The following is a 23,360-nucleotide window of genomic DNA, read 5'->3' as shown; positions in this document are numbered from 1 at the left end:
TGATTTTAGGTTGGTTGACCCATGGAAGTATTATATTATCGGTTGACCCTTGGCCTGTAGGAATAGAGCAAGTCAACATATCTTCAACACATACAGAAGACTGAGCTGTCTATGGATGTCCTTAGGAATTCACAACTCTATGCTACATGCCCCGATCACATTTCATGAACACCTAGGAAACAGAAAAAAAAAAACACACAACACTGACGTACAGTACATCAAAAAGTTCTTGACGTCTTCATGTGACGCTCCTGACTTGAAGCAGAAGAGCTATAACATGATATGTGCTTCAAAGTCCCGTTATTTACACTTTGAGGTGTACGGCCCCCCCAGGCACTCAGTAACGTCCCGACATGTTGGTATCTGCCCCCCGGTAATATGAGAGCAAATGGAGGCAATCACCGTACTTTACCTTGGAGCGAGACTCGGCTGCAGACAAGAGGCAACTGTCAGAGGGAACACACACATCCACACACACACACACACACACCAATTGCTGAACAATAACGTTATAAAGTCAAAACTTGTTCGGCTGCATGACCCTCTTTCACGCTGGAAATTAATGAAACGAGTGACTCACCCTGTTGCTAAGGTGTTCTGTTGTCTCAAACAGTCCACGCTGGCAAAGAAAATGAAATCTGTCACTCAACTCTCTCTCTCTCTCTCCCTCTCCCTCTCTCTCTCTCTCTTTGAAGGAGAGACCTGGAGATCTACAGTACCAGCGCCAAGCTAGAGGCAGAAGAGGCCCTCAACATTGGACTGCAGAGGAAGAGCAAGGAGCAGCAGGTCAGGCTGTTTGTCTGTGTGTGCACACAAGTAGTCTCCAACCATGTGTCACTGAGAGCCATGTGTATGCAGGTTGTCATTCCAGCCAAACACTACAGCAGCTAATTTCACGGATTAATGGAAAAATCCCCCCTAAAACACTTTAGCTCTGTTAAAAATCAGCTATTGGCGATGTACCTTGCATTTCTGGGACCAGTTTGTTGTTTGGTGGTGATTTTTTCTTATTCCAGTGAATAACTGGCTAAACGTAGATGTGACATCATCAGCAGTAAAATCAGGTCTTGTCAGTGCTAAAAAAAAAAATTCACTCTGTTGCTCTTACTATCACTATTGCTATTGCCCTCCACCTACAGGTAAAACCCACAGCTGAATGCAAGAAGTTCAGGCCCGTTCTCTGGGGGGGTTGTTGAAAGGCATTCTGGGAAATGTAGGAGATCACAAACCGAAGTAGAAGAGGCAGGTTGAGGGAAAGTGGGTACACCAAAAAAGTAACTACTACAACACTTCATCACAAAATAACTCCTAGAATGCATTGTACATCACAAATTGATGATATATATATTTTCCTTTAACACACTCTCAACCAGAGGGAAGGAACTAATCAGTGACATTAATTATATAATATTTGGTCGGAATGATAACTTGCATACACCTGGATCTCGGTGGCACATGGCCGGAGACCACTGGGCTGGAGGGACATTACGGGGGCTCAGCTTTAGCTTACAGAACATTGGAGAGACGCATTCCTACCTTTCAACAGAGCTGCTGGGCTCTGCGCTGTGATTGGACCAGTCACTTCACAGCTGCCTGCCTGTCAGGAGATGGTTAAAACACACCGCCTACATCCAAACTGATAACCATCTCCTGCCTCCCTCCTATGGTGTGAATGGGGGGGGGGATTGGAGTCAGTCATTCCCTGCTCTTATATGGTTGTTAACCCTTTGCACATCCTCTAATATGGAAGTTTCCACCCAAAGGGACCTGTTGCTTTTGGAATATGTGACCAATTTATCTCACTGATACCCATATCATTGCTGGCATTGTACTATGCCTACTAATGCCATAATTTCATGACCAACTCACGATGATATCAACCACTCCTTCTAGGCATTTTACAACTGACAAACACATGAAACACTATGCATGTTTCATTCTAGTATGATGTCAGTAACTGAGGGGGCAGCTACTTAAAGGAGGGGTATCATTTGCTTTTTCAGCAATTTTATATAATTACCTGGTGTCTATAAAATACATCTGTTTTTCAGTAAAAATCATTTAGTTATAGATCTAGCTATTCACTTCTCAGTGTTTGTTTCCCACCTACAAGAAAATAGGTTGTTTTACATAAGCAGCTTCTTATGCTAATGAGCTACTGCTGTGATTGGCTGGCCATTCTGGAAGGCCCGCCCTCCTCTTAGTGCTGATTGGTCGATTTCAGACCCAGTCCAGTGTCTACATAGACACTGGAGCAAAATCTGACTGGCTTGTACAAGGTGGCGTGTTTTATAGTTGGTGACTGTGGGGAAATGGCATAGTAATATGATTCCATTTTTTACTGTGATTACTTCACACCTCCAAGTACCAAAATCACCAGAAATACTAAGAATTGCCACATCCTAGGATACCCCCCCTTTAAGATATGAATATGTGACTACAATAGGATTTAAGTAATTTTGATATTTAATTTAAAGTGACAATCTACAACATATTCATATAAATAACGAATCACCAATTAATATAACACAATAGTGATCCAACCTATAGCAAATTCATGAAAGCTTTTATATTTGCTGTTCTAAACACCCGGTGTCTGGTAGGACTTTTCCCGGAAAAAATCTTCTCGCCCACAGGAAGTGATGTGTTTTACGTTTCCGGTTTGTTTGGAATAAACAGAAGAAGAACTGGGTAGTTAGCATGAGCAGAGACAGCCAATATGGCTGAACAGACAGAGCGCCAAAGATGGAGACAAAAAAAACAAAAATCTGTAGAATTACCTCTTTAAATTCCTTGTAGCACATAATCATCTTCTAATGAGAAGATTAAGACTGAGTGTTAGTTGTTTTCTGATGGCTTTATGCTCTATTTACTGTGTTGAGCCTGCCTCTGCACAGCAATTTAAACAGCCATGGGAAACGAGGAGGAGAGTGAAGTTTATACTGGGGCTTTTACCGTAAATCTCACTGTGTCATCAGTGCGATCGAATCAAACAAGCCTGAGAGCTTTTATCTGTGCCACTGGTGCATGCTGCAGATAATGTGTTTTGTCTGTCTGCGTCCCTTGTTGGAGGAAAGGAGATGAGTAGAGTGAGAGAGAGAGAGAGAGAGAGAGAGAGAGAGAGAGCGTGCTTGTAAAGTTCAGGTAGTGCTCCTCAGCCCCCTGCCGATGCCTCTGGGAGCCTGATGTTTCATCCAGAGGTTTGTCGGGGGGGGGGGGGAAATAAAGAGCGTCTTTGTCCGTCCGCCGCCTCTGATTGGCCGAGTGAAAGGCGATCCGTGGGTCTGCGAGGGTGGACATGTTTTCACATTTACTGTAGCTTTGGCATTCTCCCTATCTCACAATGAGGCCTTTATGTGTGTCTGTGCGTGTGTGTGTGTGTGTGTGTGTGTGTGTGTGTGGACTTTGGGTTGGGACTCCTCTCCTCCTACTACTGATAAAGATGCAGGTGGACAGATTGGACCATCCGTCTTGTCTGTCGCCCACTCGCGTCTGGTTTTGATATAAAGGTCACATGAATACGTCCACATACTGAGCGGACTCAATGAGATAGCTTTGTGTATCTTTTATGATGAAACCCCCCCACCCCCCCCTCTGTAGTGCGCTGTAATTCAAAGCAGCAGGGTTGAAGGGAGTACGCCGGGGGTTGCGGGGCCCGCGGTCCCATGAGTTACTTCTTCTTCTTCTTCTTACAACGGCCCCCACGCCCTCAGCGGTTTTATTACACGCTGTAAAGGGCTCGCCGCGATCTGAGGAGATAACGCTCAGCTCTTGCCCCCCCCCGCTGTCTGATGTTTCGCCGGAGATGTGAGGTCAGATGTCAAACGTCCTGTGACTCAGGATGAGAATAATGCTCTTTGTGATGCTTTGCAAATAAATGGAGACTGAATTTGAAGACTGAGCGCTGACAAGTAGGACCGACGCGATCTCATAAAAAGTTGTGAAATAAGCACAAACAGATTGACACAGATTTACGTGCTGTGGACACAAATTATGTGAAGATTACGTTCCTAATTCCTAAACAAATTGGATTCTGTGACTATACAGCACGAATTGGACGCAGCATTTTCAGCTAAAGGCGAACAGTTGGCTAACAGTTAAGTTTAGGCATCTAAAACAACTTGGTTAAGGTTAGGGAAAGGCTTTGGGTCATGGGTAAATAAGAAACATTTAGCTACAAATTCAAACTTGACTCACAGTAGAAATTTCCTTCGTACAAGCTGGGAATTGAACCTTGGTCGCTAGCATTGAAGACAAACTCATCCACCATGCTACTTCCATGTGAGACGAGTTCCTGTTTATAGTCATGCCTCCTTCACATAACTGTTCCATGCTGGGAACAAGGGATTTTAACACTTTACGTGCCGCCAACACAGAATTTGGTCGGGTTCATTTCACGTATTTCTGTGAGATCTGTTTGGGTAGGACAGTCACAGTACTGGACCCTAATTGGCCAATAACAGCAGCTCTTCTAATTCAGATGAGGTCAGCCTGCTGAGTGGAGGCTTTCCAGTTCAAATGCTGCAAACTGGGCTGATTAGATGGATTTAGTGAGGGGAGCCAATCAGGAGCAAGTCCAGTTGTGATGCGTTGACTGGAGTCAAAACCTGCCTGTTAAAAAGGATCCATTTTTGAAAATCAGACAAAAATCACATTTTAACAACGTCTTCATTAAACATCTTTTATCGCATAAACAGAGGAAAACTTGAATTCCTGTAACAGCGCCCCTTTAAAATGCCTTGACCATGTTGCAGAGTTATGTGCAGCCGATTCCACCCTGCCCCCCCCCCCGTCTCACTGTGCACCTGTGCTGAAAAGACGTCCCGTAATTCACGTAATAGCGGACGCCGCTGATTTGACCTCGCGTCCTCACCTGCGAAGGCTTCGATGAGGTAAAGAGCCCCCTCAGTCAACAGGCCCTGTCATCGCCCGGCCATCCATCCACCCCCACCCCCCCACCCCGCCGAGCCAATCAAACGGCCGGGTCTCGCGGTCGCCGCTGGAAGCCGCGCCGCCGCCATCTGAAGGCGTTTAAAAAAGAACAAAGGGGCTCGGATTCCAGCGAGAAGTCCCGAATTATCCCGGACATATGCGGACAGTATGGGGGGGTGGGGGGGGGGGGGTCCGAAACGAAAATCCGCCGTCGGACGCAACAAGAGGCGAGGCCCGCGGCGATCGGGCCCTGTGCGCGAGCCAGCGGCGTTCCCCCGATTGTTTTGGCCCACGCTCTTGTTTTGGGCTCACAGGATATGACTGCCCACGCCGCCCAGTATCCCCCCCCCCCCCCCCGAGACACAAGGGAGCGGGGAGACATCAGCGACGAGGCAACAACATCTGATTGTAATTTATGGACAATTATTATGGTTTTCGGAGTGCAGCGGAAAAAAAGGAAAGCTAAAACTTTAAGCACATACAATTACAGAGATCAAACCCTCCACCAGTTCTCAGCAACGATGGGCTAATTTTGTTATTTCCCTGCCTGCCTCTAAGTGTGCTCCTCAGAGGAAAATATAGGATCATCATCACAGAATACAATCAATTTTATACAAAAGTGTGCAAAAGTGAGTGTTTATGAATCAATAAAGCTGCTCTCTCTCTCAACGCTTTGAAAGTGTTTTTTAGTCCCAAACATCTTAACACTGTTAGTGTGCTATGTTTTCTACAATTGTATTACTTCCACAATATTTATTTTGAGGCTGGTTTGAGGCTGTGGAAAGTGGAAATCTAACAAGAAACAGATATGTGAGTGGGGAAGTGTGTGTGTGTGCCTCTGTGTGTGTGTGTGTGTGTGTGTGTGTGTTGGAAAAGACAGAGAGAGGCCGTGCATGCACAAGGGGGTGTGGACAGTAAAATGCCTTAGGGGATCAACAGAGTGAAGCTGTGTGTGTCTGTGAGTGTGTGTGTCTGTGTGTGTGTGTGTGTGTGTGTGTGTGTGTGTGTGGGACAGTCAGTCAGTCAGTCAGTTGGGCTGCTGCTGCCTCACCATGGCTGTACTCTCTACAGAGGTCCTGCGCTGGCATGTGAGTTTTCCTTACTTTATTGCACTCTCTCTCTCTTTTTGTGTCTTCCTCTTTTAGCTTTAACTGTTGGGGGAAAAAAAGGAAAAGTGTCTGTTGTTTGTATTAGACTGTTAAGATGGCTGAGCCCACCTATGAGGCATTTTTTTTAAGGCATGTAGATGAACTCCCCTTGCATTGACAAGCTGTTTAAATGACTATCGAATCAAAGATGGTGCAGCTGCAAGATGATCCCAGTCTAGACTCGGTGCGTGTGGTGTTTATTTTGCCTTAGAATGCCTTATTATGGAGTGTTTGGGGAGCTTTCTGTGCTTTGTAGCCGCTGAATGAGCTGCACCAGGGGTCGGTGTTATTATACAGTGAATGGCCCGGGGCTGCACGCCATGTCAGACACACTTCCTGACACCGAGACACGATAGAGCCGGAGAGATAGCGGCGTTACGACATGACACGACTTGGAAGGATGCGGCCATGTTGGGGAAACTGATGTCAAAAAAGGAGTTGTGATGAGGGGGAAATTCGCTGTGGTCGATCTGTGTGTGTACCGTTTCGAAAACGACGTTGTTGTGAAGGTTGGAGGCAGAATATGACAAAAGTTTATGATGAGCGTCTAGTGATGCAGTAGCTGCAGAAACGGTGATGTATTGTGCAGTGTCGTTTTACCAAGGAGATTCATGTGTAAAAAAAAAAAAACAGGGGTTGGGACCCAGAGTCAGAGAGAGAGAGAGAGAGAGAGAGAGAGTGGGTGTGTGGGGGGGGTGGGGGTTGGGGGGGGGGTTCGGACAGATTCCCACAAGACAAATCCAATTTTACGTTTTCACTATCATTAGACTAAATTTCACCAGCCTGCTTGCCAGAAAGGACAGAATGTCTCATTTGGGGTTTTGGTCTTAAAAACTGTTTAAGAATTCCATTTTTTCGTGTATCATTTTTAAACACACTGTATATTCAGATCATGATGCTGCTTGGTAATGCATGACATGAATTTCAGCCAGGGATGCAAAAGCGAGAAAAAGCCCCCCCCCACCCCCCACCGAAAAAAAACAACAAAATTCCTAGAATGTCATGAAAATGGCGAGGATGCTTTTTTGCCCTGCTGACCGGACATAGCAGACCCAGCCCTGGGTCAGAATACAGATAATGACGGTGGCTATAGACATTCTTGCTCTAAATTGCTACCTGAGGAAAAAAAGCCAGTGGCATGCCAGAGCCCGAGAGAAAGCCGAGTGTATGGGCCGGCCTCACCGCACAACTGCTGCCCTGAAATAGCAAACACTCTGGAGAGGTGACGCCCCATTTGTTCTGTGTCAGAATGATCTACTCGGCTTGTCGGATCTCTGATATTCTAGTCGTATTTCAGTGAAAGCGGAGTGTTATTTATTTGCATATACTGTATTTCATATGTTTCTGTTGTCCTTTTCTCTGTGCAGGCCCGCATCGAGGAGCTGGAGGAGGAGCTGGATGCAGAGCGGGCCATGAGAGCCAAGGTACAGTACACCTACCACAAGACACCTCTAATGAAGCCTCTCCACTGCAAAATGCAGGGGCGGACTTAGTGATTTTGGGGGCCCTGGGCAAAGGCAAGCATGGGGCCCCCTGAATCCCCCCTTTCCCTTTTTAATCCATCCTTTCCATACATTACCTTCAAATTGGGCAAAGTGCATACAAGGGCACTTCTTTTTTTTTTTTCCCGCCCCACATGGGTAGCTTTACTTATTCATTTATTTATTTATTTTTTTACTTTTACTTGTCTCTTGGAAAATGACCTTAAAGACCCCATGAAACATCAAGATTGAAATCATTTATTCTAACAAGAAGAGGGGTACATTTCTTTTAAATTGATTAAAAATAAGTTTACATTAGTTCTATTTATGGGGCCCTCTGGCTGCGGGGGCCCAAAGCAGTCGCCTACCTTTGCCTAATGGGTAAGACCACACCTGATGTAACGATGATGTCTGTCAGGCTGCAGGGGTGATTGGAGGACGCCAAGGAACTCTGGGATGAGCTTGGCACCGCCGTTACTGTAGCTGTAAGAGTTTGTGGATTGAAAGCCAAGGAAAAGTGGAGCGATGGAGGGATGAGAAGGAGAAGGAAAAAAAAAAACAAAGATGGCTGATCCGTTGCCAGTCGGTGGGGTACAATCCCTCGGTGCCGCGCCTCTGGTCACCCCAAACTATCTGCACCTGTGATAATAAACCAAAGGGGGGGGAGACCTTGTGTTTCTGATTAACATACAGGGCAACCCCAGAGGCGGAGAGGGAGCCCCCACATCCTTCCCCCCCCCCCTCTTTCTTATTTCTTATTTCCCGATCTTTCTCTCTCTCTCTCCTGCACACACACACACACACACACACACCAATACACCTTCTGGTTCTTGTAATCCCCCTTCGCCTTGCTCCCTAGAAGCAAAACGGAAGGACAGACTTTTTTTTGTTTTTTCCACCCCTTCCTTTTCACCGCAGCCAAGTTGCCAAGATGGATCCTTTTGTAATGTAAAAAAAAAAGCTTAAAGCTGGGGGGGGGGGGGGCCTGGTTCATATAAAGCTAATCTAGCGAGGTGGGCCGCTTTAACTGCTTGTTGTTTCAAACGAGACTCACTTAAAGAACGTGTGTGTTTAAGCCGCGGAAACCCGGTCGCCCCCCCCCCCCTTAGTGCAGTTTCCATGTTACAGTAAGTAGAGGCAGAAACGGAAAGGTGCATATTTCACCCGGAGTGCTGAATAGGATGACAGCGGGGCCCAGAGGGTGTGTGTTTTTTGCACACTTCTCCCCCGCTCTGGGTGGTATTCCTAATGGTGCTGCAGGTCTCTCCCTCCCCGCCTCCAAACCCACAGAGCGGTAAGGGGTGGGGGGGGGGGGGTAGACAGGCCAGGACACGCCGGGACCTTTATCTGTCCCGCAGCCTTTTGCCTTTGCCTTCGTGGAAGCTCAAATACAACATACCGCCACCGCAGACAGGCTCGCTATTGTTAGGCTCCGCTCCTCGGGACGCGCGGGGAGGGGGGGGGGGGGGGGAGATAGCATCAGGAGATAGAGGCTGACAGACAGCACTACTTTCCACGGGATCTTCTCCCAATTGGAATGCCAGCCGGTCTTACACACACACACACAAACACACACACGTATGTACACTCTCGGTATGTATGTAAATTCAGTCTGTATGGTCTGTAAAAGCACCAGGATTCGACTGATATGGATTTTTGAAGGCAGGTACGAATATTTTTAGCCTTAAGTTGCCTCTGAAACAGCATTTAGACCATCATGGGACACTAAAACTCTCCATTGAAACCCAGGCTAATGAAATTCTTTTAGGTGCATTAGCAGCTCCTTTTAAAGGAATAGTTCATCCCAAAATGAAAATTCAGTCATTTAACTCAACTATATGTCAGTTGAAGCTCCACAGAAGTAGGTATGAAAACCAAACTCACAGATTTGGCCCCCGTAGTTCCATTTTAACCTTCTTCCTAATTATTGACGTTAATGCGGCGTTAAAAAAAAAGCATAAAATGTCCATCAAACAGCTAATCCAAGTGGTAGCCGAACAATTGGCACTGTGGGTCCAGAATTCCAATATTGACCTCATCATCTCCTGTATTTTCTTCACTGACAATGCTTTGTTTGAGAACGTGCCAGCAGTTAGGTCCATTCTGCGTGCACTTTAATAGTTTGGACAGGGACTAACTTGGTGTGTACTCACTGTTTGGGCAAACTTCAGTGGAGTTTCCACTGACATGGAGGTGAGTGGTTAATGACCGAAGTTTCATTTTGGGGGTGAACTATTCCTTTAAGGCAGGGTGACCCACTCCACCTAATCAACTGGAAGGGGAACTCTGGGATACATCAGGCCTTTTAAATGAAGAATTCATTTACAAAAAACAAAGTTGAACAATTAAATTAATTAAATAAATTGAATGTGCAAAGAAAAGCACTGTAGCTGTGGTCAGGAGAGAGGGATGAGTGACCTCCATCATGTCAGAGGTAGACACCACTGACTGGCTGACATGCTATATTTAGTAAAAGCCCAATATAATAATAATAATAACTTTATTTATATAGCACCTTTAAAAACAGAGTTTACAAAGTGCTTTGACAGACAAAATAAAAGCAGAATACTCAAATTATGAATTTAAAAGGCAATAAAACAATAATAAACAGGGATTAAATTCATAGGAGGACAGAGGTGGAAAAGAGCAAACATTCAAGTAAATAGTGGTATAATCGTAGGATGAAAACCAAAATAAATAAAATAATAGAACAAAAGTAAGATAAAATTAAGATAGACTTAAGATAAAAGACATAAAAAGACAATAGAAAGAAGATAAAAAGCCGATAAAGAGACAATAAAAAGCTGATAAAAGATAAAAACACGATAAAAAGACGTCATCACATAAAAGCAAGTCTATAAAAAAGGGTTTTAAGAAGTGATTTAAAAGAAGTCGCTGATTCTGCTAGCCTTATCTCCTCTAATATACTGGTCTAACCCTAAAAAGCGCATATGTGAACGTACAATGGCGTGTGCGGGCAGACCGAACAGAAACACACTCCCACTCCTTCACGCTCTCGTGCAAAAAACAGATGAATCTCCCCCACTCTGACCCGCCCGTTAAGCATCTGAACGGAGAGTGCTGCGCGCGCGGGGGGGGGTGTCGGGGGGGGGGGGGGGGTGTCGGGTGGTGCTGATCCGGAGGAGCTGTTGACTCAAGTCAGCGGTGTGGAGGAGAGCGACGAGTGAGCCGAGGTGTTAACCCTTCACACTCAGGGTCGGGTGGTTTAAGGTTGAAGGATGTGACTTTAAAAGCAGACTCCAACTCTGCAGGTTTTTTGGGAGGGTCTGAAAGAACAGGACCCCCTCTGGCCCCCCTCAGGTTTCAATGAGTATCATCTGTTTTCCCTTGTGCAGCCTGAGGCCCATTGACGGCTCATTGCCGCTGTCAGGGGGGGCCCGGGACTGCGGCTTTTACAGACCAGGTCCCCGACATCTACGGCTGTCTGTAAAAAACAGCTGTAAAAGACCGATGCACAAACAACAAGTGCTTTTAACTAGGCAGAGCACTGGCTTGTTTGTGTGTTTAATGGCGCAGTGTTATAGTCTGGTAAAACCTCTCCATGTGTGCTTCGTCCATGTCGGAGCGTGAGAATGCCTCCGAGCTTTATTGCTGTTTCTTTAGCTTGTGATATTTTGGTTTGGTGCATTTATTATGCAGCAGATATGTTTAGTGTTCCTTTTGTGATGCCTGGTTCAGTTTGATGAATGATGTAAAATATCAAATTGTGTTATGTTGGACTGTTCATATCAGGGTTCAATACTATTGGATTGAAGCTGCCCATAGTCAATATTCAGTATCCATAAATTGAACCATTACATGTTCATACTAAAAATGCTGAAATGAAGTGTTTCTCTCAAAATTGTATTATTGTCAGGGTGGAAAAGCCTCTGAAACAGCACTAAAACTTTTAATTTAAATCCAGGATAATAATCACTAAAACTACTACTGCGACTGCTACTACTACTACTAATAATGTATATGTAATACTACATATAATACATAATAACGTGTTTGGAATCTGATCAAAATGTTGCATTAGAATCAATTCAGATTAAGGGCTTCCAATAGACAACAAGTGTAGTATTGATCAATTCTACAATAAATATATAATCAAGCAAACTACATCATAGCCATCTTATTGGAGGTGGACGTCATAACTGGACGATATCCGATTTCCAATAAAAGGCAAGTCCCTGCTAAATCCTCCATGCAATTTAAATGAAAAGCCAGCATCACATCAACAAGAGCGAGATGTAAAACCCATCCGCATGGCTCCACCCTGCAGGTTATCTAGCTGTGAACAGAGCTCTGGATACCATGCCCAGGAAACAGAAGTTCACAGATAATATTTGGACTGTGTGACAGGAGCAAACCCCCTGCAGCGCTCTGATTGGATGCCTGCTGCTCTCCTGACCTCTGACCTCTGGAAAGATCGCTTCCTATTGTTGGCTGTCAGTCACGCTGTGATCCCCTGGTGGTTAAATATCCTGTGCTGGGAGCCACTTAGGCCCAGAATGGAGTGTTTTGATGAGGGATTTTTAAACTCACTGTCCACTAAAATACTTTTATGAATGATAAACCAAGAAAAGTACACTTCTATTACTAGTTTAAGCCATCTAGCAGAGGAAGAGAATGTGATTACAGATGAGGAATGATCCGAGTTTGATCATGTCTTTCGTTGTGCATGGGCAATTTTACAGTCTCGGATCATTCCAAGCTTATTCCTGTTATTTGGGATTTAGATGGAATATTGGAATATCTCCATCATTGTTCTTGAATGTTGTTGTGTTTGGCAGGTGGAGAAGCAGAGAGCAGATCTAACCAGAGAACTGGATGACCTCACTGACCGACTGGAGGAGGCCGGAGGTGTTACGGCCTCTCAGGTAAACTAGTAAAAATGTAAACTACACCCTTCTTATCGGCATAAATCACAAAGCGGGGCTGCGACACAGTAGCTTTAAATTCAAACCTCTAAACTCTAACCCCTGCGTACCATTAACAGATGGAGGTGAACAAGAAGCGGGAGGCGGAGCTGCAGCGTCTGAGGCGGGACCTGGAGGAGTCCTCCGTCCAGTCGGAGGCGCTGGCCGCGTCGCTACGGAAACGGCACGGCGACGCGATGGCGGAGCTGGGGGAGCAGTGCGAGGGCCTGCAGCGGACCAGGGCCAAGCTGGAGAAGGAGAAGCAGAACCTGAGGATGGAGGTGGAGGACCTGGCCGCTTCCCTGGACACGCTGCAGAAGGCCAAGGTCAGAAAGCTCTGAGGAATCAAGTAGTGAGGTTTATAACCAGTCAACTGGGTCAGCTTTGACTCTCACAAACTATTTCCTTTCTGATCAGTGAACATTGTTGTAGGGTTATGTGCCTTTTCCGGGGAAAAGAGTACATATGCTAGAGTATGTATTTCTAGTATACAGTGATGTAAGAACACAAAGGCTGGTGAACTTTGACAACAAATTATGATTTTTATTTCCTCTTTTCAGGCTATTTTTTTCAAATTTTTCTTGCATCAAATGAAAACCTGTTAAATTAAAGAGTCTTTTCCCTTTTATTTGGATATAGTAACCAGCAAAATCAAGGTAAAAATGAAAGGTTATGAAACAAAAGGCAACTCAAAAACATCTAGGTTGCATTATAATCGGGGGTTGTAGATTGTGTTAAGATTAAACTAATCATATATAATTCCAAAGCACAAAGCTAATTTGCCTTCACCTGAAATCACACTATTTCCCTTGATTCATTATTGGAAGAAGCCTTGAGGCTGCAGATATTCATTATCTCACAAGAAAACGCATTGATCAGGTAACTCATCCTGCGACCCCCCCCTCCCTATAAGAGCCTCAGGTTGAGATGCACTGCTGTTAATATCATCTCTGCTGGTGTGTGTGTGTGTGTGTGTGGCTCTGCAGGCGTCCACAGACAGCCAGCTGAAGAAGCTGGAGGAGCAGCTGTCGGACGCCCACAGCAGAGGAGACGACCTGCAGAGGGCGCTCACAGAGGTCACCGTGGCCAAGAACAGACTCACAGGTACACAGACGCACCCAGGCAGTTACATTCAGTCAGAGAGAGAGAGAGAGAGCAAGAGAGAGAGAGAGAGAGAGAGACGGTTTAGCAGCATATTAGTGATTCAAAGGATGATGTTGTGATTGGTTATTTGGATAAATATTAAGTCCTTTCCTTAAAATACTCTATGTAATTTTATTTGTATTGATGTGTACTATTTCTAACCAACAGTAATGATTCAAAATACTATGCTGTGATTGGTTAATTGGACTAATGAACCCATTGTATCCACCTGTGTAGTGGTTCTTTTGTCCTGCAGTAAAGTGCTGTGTATTGCGAGGCAGTGTGCATGGAATCTCTCCTTTCTATTCAGATCTGACAGCATAACAAGACTTTTACTTTGTTCCAAATAGCCAGAGGCCATCCATATTTGCCAATCCAGTGCAGAGCAATGGGGAAACAGACACAGATTTGATCATAACTTACTGGAAAAGGAATCATTTACAGTCTGTTTAGTAGATGGAGTTTTCCAGTGTTAGTGGAATGGCCTCGAATGTCCTTGCAACCTGCAGAAAATATTTTCTATGAAGTCCAGTTGGCACGAAGCCTTTTTGAATTTTATAATGTACATGATGTAATCCACATCTGCAGCTGTAACCAAACAGGAAATTACAAAAAACCACACTGCATGCTTGATAACAGGTTCTTTATTTAGCCCACAGTGGGCATGTCAGTGCTGGTGCATTGCTATATGTCTATGTACTGATGTTACACTGTGTGTTTGTTATGGATGTTCTCCTGTGTGCTGTCAGCTGACAATGCGGACCTGAGTCGACAGCTGGAGGAGGCAGAGGGCAGATCCAGCCAGCTCAGCCGCTCCAAGACTCTGGTCCAATCACAACATGAAGATGTGAAGAAACAACTGGACGAGGAGGTCAAGGTGTGTGTGTGAATGAAATAATGCTGTGTGTGTGTTTTGAACTCAAAATGGAAAGATTTTTCAATATGTACCTCAGCATCAGAATGTGACCAAACGCCACGAAACCAAGGCTCATTTAACTTTACAGGAGGCCCCACATCAGAAAACCTTTGATCAAAATGCACTTTTTTGATTCAGTCATTAATAATAATTGATTGACCCACAGAACTTTATTTTAAGTTCTAGTCAAGATCCCAAGGTTTCCAAAGATACCAAAATATGTCATGCTGAATTACATGGAAATGATGCACAGGACATCTAGGTTTTTTCCATTTGATGTAATGGTGCAGCCATAAAAAACAGTGTCTTAGGTTTGAACATTTCAGTTAATGTAAGCATGATATAGATTCAATAAAGCGTTGCAATAAGCAGATACAGAACATGTATGTGACAGTATGGAAAAGTGTTTTAACTTTGATGCTACTTAAGGGGAAATTTACGGGGAAAATCAGAATTCAAGGTGAAATATTCAATCCCAAGACCATTTTTCACATCAAATGGAAAAAGCTAGATATCTTGTGCATCATTTATACACATGTCCCTGTAATTCAGCATGACATATTTGGTATCTTTGGAAACCTTGGGATCTTGACTAGAAATTCAAATCAAGTTCTGCGGGTTTGAACAAAGCGCGGCCTCATAACGTGCGTTTTGTACTGATGGACCCTGTTGTCTCCTGTCCTTGGCAGTGCAAGCAGGCGTTCAGCAGCAGCCTGAGCTCGGCGCGGCAGGAGTGCGAGGTGCTGAGGGAGCAGCTGGAGGAGGAGCAGGAGAGCAAGCTGGAGCTGCAGCGCCTCGTCTCCAAGCTCAACAGCGAGGCCACGCACTGGAGGGCCAAACACGAGGCCGACAGCATCCAGCACGCCGACGAGCTGGAGGAGGCCAAGTGAGCTGGGGGGGAGGGAGGGGGAGGGGATGTGGGTGTGGGTGGGGATGTCAGGATATTTCAACAAGAAAACACAATATTCCACTCCAGCAGAAGTCTCCCGTTCATTGCAGTATTATTTAAAGTAATATTAAAGTATCCACATATTGTAGTGTTTCTACTACCACTATTACTTTGACTACTACTCCTACTACTACTACTGCTACTACTACTACTACTAATAATATACTGTATTTATATAGTATTTATCTAAAAGTAGAGTTTACAAAATGCTTCATAGGAAGGCATAAAAACACAAAAATAAAATATTAAGGCACATAAAAAAAATAAGAAACTAATTGAAAAGGGAAGTGGTTAAAGATAAAAATCTATACATAGAATGAAATAAGATGGAAAAAAAAAGAATAGTAATAATAGTAAAAGAAACTCCATACTGTTACACAGACAAATCTTCTATAAAGCAGTGTTTCTTGCACAATTGGTTCATGATCATTATTTAAACTCTGTGACACTGAAACTCTCCATTGAAACCAACAGAGATTAAACTCTTTAAGGTAGAGTGACAATTTCTGCATTCAATTGTAAGGGAAAACATGCATTCACCTTATGTACACTGCAAAAAAAAAGTGCATCTTAACAGGTCATTCTATCTAACAGTGAGTCTACAAATCTTGGTAATTTCACATGTTTCCAATGCAAATCAACTTCTTTCTAAAATTTTCTTGAATATAGTGACATAACTATATCTTGTGTACTGCATCTGCTGTATCTCTACTGGTACTTTATATCTGCCTTATTTCAAGATATTACCACTACTGCATTGGAACCCAGTGAAATGATCTTACCCCACTGACAGATGCTCTCACTTGTTTCCACATTACTCTCTAGCAGCATTTTGTTCTGTATCTCACTGTTCCAAATAATGTGCGCCCGCCCCGGCAGGAAGAAGCTGGCGTCCCGGCTGCAGGAGGCCGAGGAGGCAGTGGAAGCCACCCAGGCCAAGTGCTCCTCCCTGGAGAAAACCAAGCAGAGGCTGCAGGGAGAGGTGGAGGAGCTGTGCATGGACCTGGAGAAGGTATGGGACACGTCACACGATTAAGATGCTGCTGTCCCCGCACACTTCTCTTTCTTATTGTCCCTCACTATATCGTCATCTCCCCCCCCCCCCCCCCAGGCCAGCGGCTGCGGCCAGGCTCTGGACAAGAAGCAGCGGGTCCTGGAGAAGCAGCTGGGCGACTGGCGGCAGAAGTGCGAGGAGCTGGTGGCGGAGGTGGAGAGCTGCCAGAAGGAGAGCCGGCTGCACGCCACCGAGCTCTTCAAGCTCAAGACGGCCCACGAGGAGGCGCTGGAGCAGCTCGAGGCCCTGCGCCGGGAGAACAAGGCCTACCAGGGTACGGGGTCTCTCCACGTGGGGGGGGGCCGGGGACCACCCAGGGGTCCTTGATGAACTGTTAAACTTCAGCATTATTTCATTTACAAGTTGTTAAGACAATTAGAGAATGTAGAAGAATGACTGTTTTGATCATAGTTTCACTGTTATTTCTCTACCTACAATACAGATAAGTCATGGAATTCTGGGCAAAATCATATCTAGAAATGAAACTAGAGGGTTGAGTTTGTGTGACTGGCCTCTCTCCCTGTGGCAGAGGAGGTAGCGGACCTCACAGACCAGCTGTCGGACGGGGGGAAGAGCGTCCACGAGCTGCAGAAGGCCAAGAAGAAGATCGAGATGGAGAAAGAGGAGCTGCAGGCCTCGCTGGAGGAGTCTGAGGCCGCATTAGAGGTGCAGGACCTGGTTTCACTGCTTCTGCCTGTTAGCTGGGATGGGTGGGATGCTTTGATGCTCGTAACCTTATAGGAACAGTGTGCATGTGTTTGCTCTCGGTTCACCTTAATGTCAACTTTCATCACATTTAACACAGTGAGTCTGTCTATCGACAACTCTGGTTTGTCCACCCTCATCCACAATTCATTGTAATTCTTTTCCTCCCACTTTTCTTTCTTTGTACCTTTTCTTTGTTTTGCTCTGTTTGTTTTGATTTCTTTGTTTGTTTGTTTCCATTTCTTTGTTTCTATTTTTTTATTTGTTTGTTCAATGTCTTTGTTTGTTTCGGTTTGCTTCTGTTTCTTTTTTCTTTCTTTGTGTTTTTGTTTCTGTTTATTGCTTCTATTTTATATTTCTGTTTCAATTTTTTGTTTGTTTGAGTTTGCTTCTGTTTCTTTGTTTTTTCTTTCTTTCTTTTATTTTTCTATTGGCTTTGTTACTGTTTGTTCAGTTTGTTTGTTTCTTTCTTAAATTTTTTCTTTTTCTGTCTTTGCGTTTTGTTTCTGTTTCTTCCTTTATTTTTGTCTGCTTGTTTCTTTATTTTTCTTTCTTTGCATTTTTGTTTCTTTTTCTTTGTCTCTTGATCTGTTTCTTCCTCCCCCCCCCTCTCTCTCCCAGGTGGAGGAGACCAAGGTGCTGAGGCTGCAGCTGGAGCTCTCACAGGCTAAAGGCGACCTGGAGCGCAGAGTCCAGGAGAAGGAGGAGGAGATGGAGGCTGCCAGGTACCTCCGCTTCCTCAGACCAGTGACTACTTCCTCATCTACTGGACTAACACTCTTTGACACTCTTAACTTAACTCTTTCTCATCCTCTCCTCCATCTGCCTTTATTCCTTTCGCAAAGTCGTGGTACATAATCTTTAGAGGTAAGACCTTTGAATGCAGCCTCACTGTCTTTAGACCGATGTGCATCTCTGGTCATCTTTCTAACTCCTCTCCCTCGCCTCCTCTGTCAGAAAAAGCCACCAGAGGGCGCTAGAGTCCCTGCAGGCCAGTCTGGACGTGGAGGTGAAGGGCCGGGCCGAGGGACTGAAGCTGAAGAAGAAACTGGAGGCCGACATCAACGAGCTGGAGCTTCAGGTCGACCTGCTCACCAAGAGCAACGGCGAGCTCGGCAAGACCGGCAAGAAGATGCAGCAGCAGATTAAGGTTTGTCTACAGCGGTGGTTTAACTCAATGAGACTTCTTCACCGCTTCCGCACCTCACGTCTCGCCCCCTCCCCCTCTGTCCCAGGAGCTGCAGGCTCAGCTGGAGGAGGAGGTGCGGAGCCACGAGGAGCGCCGGGAGGAGCAGGCGGCCATGGAGCGCCGCTGCCTCCTGCTGGCCGGCGAGGGCGAGGAGACGCGCGGCGCCCTGGAGAACGCCGAGAGAGCCCGCAAGGCCCTGGAGACCGAGCTGCAGGAGGCCAGCGACAAGTACGGAGACCTCAACAACCAGGTGATCTGGGGTTTGACCCGACTTGTCTGGGACCGAAGCTTGGTCTACTTTTGTCAGACTAAACTAAAATGTAATAGAGACTGAAAATACTCTAGACTGTCACCAGGTACCACATGAAGACGGACTTATTTCAGCTGCCTGTTAACTGTCTTTGGTCCCATATCTGTCTCCTCAGTTCCAGTCGGCTCTGAGCGGGAGGAGGAAGCTGGAGGTGGATCTTCAGGCCCTGCAGCAAGAGCATGAGGAGCTGCAGAGCGAGCTGAGAGGATCCACTGACAAGGCCAAGAAGGCCAGCTGTGAGGTAAACCAGATGCAGGACAATAGATTTCACTTGTCATTCCATAGCGGTTGAATTTTGTTATATATATGGATATATATGTGGTTTGATTGTTGCAGTCGGCGCGCGTGGCGGAGGAGCTGCGTCTGGAGCAGGAGCACACGCTGCACCTGGAGAGGGTGAAGAAGGGCCTGGAGGCCCAGATTAAAGACATGAGCAGCAGGCTGGACGAGGCCGAGCAGATGGCTCTCAAAGGAGGCAAGAAGATCATCCAGAAACTGGAGGGGAAGGTACAGACACAGACACAGACACAGACACAGACACAGACACATACAGATGTGGTAGCCAAGAGAAGTCTTGTGTGACTGGAATCCCAGGACTGATTGAGATACTGTGGGGTGGTGGAAGTGAACACTCTCCCCTCCCTCAACAACTACCATTGAGGTGCCCTTGAGCAAGGCACTTAACTCATAGCTGCTCCAATGGAAATGCGCGGTGGCAAACAATACACTGCAAAAAATGTGCATCTTAACATGTCATCTAGTCTCATATTTAGTCTTAAAATCATCTTATTTTCTTAAAACAACTTGCAAATGAGTTGACTTGACAATTCAACTTGTTTCCACTATAGTTTCACTTGTTTCAGGAGTTCTCTAGAAGAAACTGTTAATATCTTGAAACAAGGCAGATCACTCCACCAGTATAAAAAAAAAAATTATACTTCAAAAAAATTCTTGAAACAAGTTGATTTGCATTTGAAACAAGGGGAAATATCTCTTGTTTTAAGAAAAATAAGATTTTAAGATTCCATAATAGATTAAATGACTGAAGATGGAAGAAGATGGATATTTTTTTTTACAGTGTAGAGGACTGTGGTTTTACTGGGCAGCTCCCAGGTCTTAATGTGTATGTATGTGTAAATATAGGTATATGTGTGTATATAGTGAAGCAGGGTGTTACTGGAAAACAGTATGTGTTCTCAGTCGTCGTTTCCTGGATAAATAAAGGATAAACACACATACACACACACACACACACAAAAGAACTACAATCAGAGAGGTGTCGTGCATCTGTGTGCAGGTGAAGGAGCTGGAGCTGGAGCTGGACTCGGAGCAGAAGCGGCACGCCGAGACGGTGAAGACGCTGCGGAAGAACGAGCGGCGCCTGAAGGAGCTGCTGTTCCAGTCGGAGGAGGACCAGAAGAACCAGCAGCGGATGCAGGAGCTGGTGGAGAGGCTGCAGAACAAGATGAAGGCCTACAAGAGACAAGTGGAGGAGGCCGTACGTCTCCTTACCTCTCTGAACCCCTTTTACCTTCCTATACATGTCTTTCGCTGTCACTGGATGATGCAGGCATGTTTAATCCAGGGATTTAGTGGGAAATAAACCCCACTGAATCCCAGTTTACCTAGTGTAAGGCGGATTTAAGTCAAGTCAAGTTTATTTGTATAGCTCTTAATCGCTGTTACAGTCTTCAAAGGGTTTCAACGCCCACATTTAAAAAAAAAAAATGCAAATGAAAATGAAACCCAACCTTAGAATCTCAACTGAGGATGAGGAAAAACTCCCATGAAAGTTAAATGAGGATACGGCTTTTCTTAGGGAGAAAGCATAAATTGATGCTTTTCTCAAAATACATATTTTTTTCTACAGTGGTGATTGTTTTCCTTATGATTATCACTGACTGATGGTCCTAGTTCACCGGTAGTAAGCATTTGGTTCATTTGAGTTCAGCTAGGGATGCCAAATGGCGCCAGTGAAAGAAACCCATTTCTTAATATCTAACCCTTCAACAGCCATTGTTTTGTCTGTTTTCATCTCACACACCGTTCTTATGGCAGGAGGAGCAAGCCAACATGAACCTGGCCAAGTACAGGAAGACGGTCCACGAGCTGGACGATGCCGAGGAGCGGGCCGACATCGCAGAGTCAGCGCTCACCAAGATCAGGACCAAGAACCGAGGCAGCTTCGGCAAAGGATACTCCTCTGTGAGTCCCGTAAACTACACTTACTCATAGTCATATTGCCATAACATTAGTTTACTAACTGCTGTTCAACTAACTGCTGTCGCCTTGCAATACTGAGATCAGTAAAAAAAAAAACCTGTGTGCAAAGTGCAGTAAGTGGCAGTCGTATCATGTGTGCAAATTTAGCAAGTGAATGGCGTATGGAACAAAAGAGTTCTCAGTCCTGGTAGTCTTTAATTCAGGGACTAGACAGGTCAGGATACTGTTGGCTTTTCTCACTACTTGTTTTTCAAATAGCTGTTAGCTGCTCCTGTTGCAGCCTTCACTATGAAGCCTGGATTTGTTTGCCACATTCAGGTTCCCAAACCAGGTTTTCATATAGAAAGCATAAGCAAGGCATAACTAAATAAGACTTTATTTTCCTTACGGAGAATAGTGTCTGTCTTTTGGTTTAGACCAGTGCTTCCCAACCTTTTTCCTTAAGGGACCCCTATTCTATCACTGAGTAAACAGACGACCCCTGACGAAGTGACATATTTTATGGATATTTCATATTATATTCAATGCATAACAATAACAGCACAGGACAAATGATAACTGTACAATTAACCCAAATAGTGAACGCAATAACTGCAGGAAGTTTGTGTAAAACGAGCAATTTGGATGAATATTGAGCAGATTATGTGAATATTGCATCAGAGATTAGTTTTCCTGATATTTTTAGGAACGTTTTATACAATTCTCTGTATTATTTATTTTTTAACTAAAATACATACTTATTTCTGAAAAATATTAAATATTTCGCAAATTCAGTGTTTTCTTCTCCCTGACGCTCGGCCGTTGTTCTGTTAGCTCTTTGGTTGTTTTAAATGTGTACTTTTCTAATGCAAATAACAACTACATTAAGTTCTTTTCTTCACAGAAATTAATGAAATGTTGAGATACACAGTATATATATATTTTTTTTAAGTTTTCTTACACCCCTTAAAACCAAGCCTTCTTGGTTTTAAGGGGTGTAAGAAAACTTAAAAAAAATATTGCGACCCCTCGTGAAGCTTTGGCGACCCCTAGTGGGGGTCTGGACCCCCAGGTTGGGAACCAGTGGTTTAGACACATTTAGTTGAAGGAAGCTGCTGTCAGACCAGTTGACAAAGTCATTCACCACTGGCCCATGCCCCAACTCCCCTTCCTGCAACAGACTAGTATCATCAGCATACTTAATAATGTGACTGGCTTTGAGCCCTCAAGATGCCAAGAAGATGATATGATTGTCTGATACTGAGCCCTCTATCTCTCTCTCTCTCTCTGTGTGTGTTTGCAGGGTTACAGCACACCGTACCCCGGCCTGGTCCGGTCGCCCAGCTCTGCGGGGTCGGAGGGCAGGGGGGAGAAGATCCTGAACGACGACAACGAGTCCGTCAGCTCCCTCATCCCGGCGTATCTCAACTCCCTCAAGAAACTCATGATCGAGTAGGAAAACACAGCGATAAGATAAGTGACCACCAGGATTACAACTGCAGTTCTTTACAGGTGCTACGTCATTCTAGCTCTTATGTCATTTTGGTATGAAGTTTTCAAATTTCAGAGCACATCAACATTCAGTGGCCTGTTTGTGTTTACTGTACATTCCCACTGAATTGTATCTAAAATGTACTCACTCATTTTTGTCTGTTTAATAATAATAGTTTTAAAGCTCACGGCTCTAATATCAGACTCCAGCTTTAATCCAACAGTTTTATATCCAGTTCACTTCATAATGTAATATTTGTATGTAAAAAAAAATAGATTGAATATGAAAACTTGGTACTGTAAGGCAAAAAGTGTTCCAAATTCCCACTCTTTTTTTTTGCCCTTTGAATGTGTCTGACCAACTAAAATTAGTGCCACCAGTTGTAGGTGGGTTATTTAGTGACTTAATATGAAATGCAACGACAATGTATTCTACCTAAATAATTTGATACGGTCAAAGTTTATCACTTGCTGAACTTTTAATCAAAAATTGTAACGAGGCTTGACCGAACCATTTTATTGTCGAATGTGAAAATGTGGTGTTTTTTTTTTTTAAAGAAATAAAAACTTTTTCATTATCACTTCCAAATTTTCCATCTCACGTTCATGTCCAGTCATGCTGTAATATGAAACTGGAAAGACAGAGTTTTAACATATGTATTTTCATTTTATTAATGAAAAATGCCAACCTTTTTGCAATTAGCGTACAAAAATGTCTCACTCCTCTCCTCTCAATGGTCCAGTGATACTGAGCAGCAGTAACACTGGACCAGATACAGCTGTGAAAGACCATTTTGTACAACATGAAGCTTCTGCAGGCAGCAGCACTGACACTGAATCCAACTCGAGCGGAATATGACTGACTCATATTTCCAGGAGCTGCAGAATATGCTTATTCAAGAGCGCTGTCATTTC

General features: G+C 44.5%; 1 protein-coding gene across 3 annotated transcripts in view; it reads left to right on the top strand.

Moving 5' to 3' along the window:
- The window catches only part of LOC139642118 (myosin-16), a 46,114-nt gene extending 23,115 nt beyond the window's left edge, over positions 1-22,999 (top strand). For 2 of the 3 annotated variants that reach the window (XM_071516847.1, XM_071516846.1), the window contains exons 6-23: positions 696-786; positions 7,448-7,504; positions 12,361-12,447; positions 12,567-12,812; positions 13,473-13,590; positions 14,379-14,506; positions 15,235-15,431; positions 16,374-16,506; positions 16,606-16,822; positions 17,078-17,214; positions 17,875-17,978; positions 18,211-18,403; positions 18,489-18,692; positions 18,868-18,993; positions 19,089-19,259; positions 20,050-20,250; positions 20,811-20,957; positions 22,258-22,999. In XM_071516847.1, coding sequence (XP_071372948.1) covers positions 696-786; positions 7,448-7,504; positions 12,361-12,447; positions 12,567-12,812; positions 13,473-13,590; positions 14,379-14,506; positions 15,235-15,431; positions 16,374-16,506; positions 16,606-16,822; positions 17,078-17,214; positions 17,875-17,978; positions 18,211-18,403; positions 18,489-18,692; positions 18,868-18,993; positions 19,089-19,259; positions 20,050-20,250; positions 20,811-20,957; positions 22,258-22,410 — 2,710 coding nt within the window. In that variant the 3' untranslated portion in view covers positions 22,411-22,999. Of the gene's footprint in view, positions 1-695; positions 787-5,882; positions 6,021-7,447; positions 7,505-12,360; positions 12,448-12,566; positions 12,813-13,472; positions 13,591-14,378; positions 14,507-15,234; positions 15,432-16,373; positions 16,507-16,605; positions 16,823-17,077; positions 17,215-17,874; positions 17,979-18,210; positions 18,404-18,488; positions 18,693-18,867; positions 18,994-19,088; positions 19,260-20,049; positions 20,251-20,810; positions 20,958-22,257 lie in introns of those variants that run through there. The other variant, XM_071516848.1, reaches the window with a different exon arrangement.
- The last annotated feature ends 361 nt before the right edge of the window (positions 23,000-23,360 follow it).

The sequence above is a fragment of the Centroberyx affinis genome, unplaced genomic scaffold (assembly GCF_046629955.1).
Source record: "Centroberyx affinis isolate AG114_WGS23_722 - 3 ecotype Tasmania unplaced genomic scaffold, CSIRO-AGI_Caff_v1 ptg000433l_1, whole genome shotgun sequence".
NCBI classification, from domain to species: domain Eukaryota; kingdom Metazoa; phylum Chordata; class Actinopteri; order Beryciformes; family Berycidae; genus Centroberyx; species Centroberyx affinis.
Note: the sequence above shows the minus strand (reverse complement) of the source record. Positions and strands in the feature narration are given on the sequence as shown.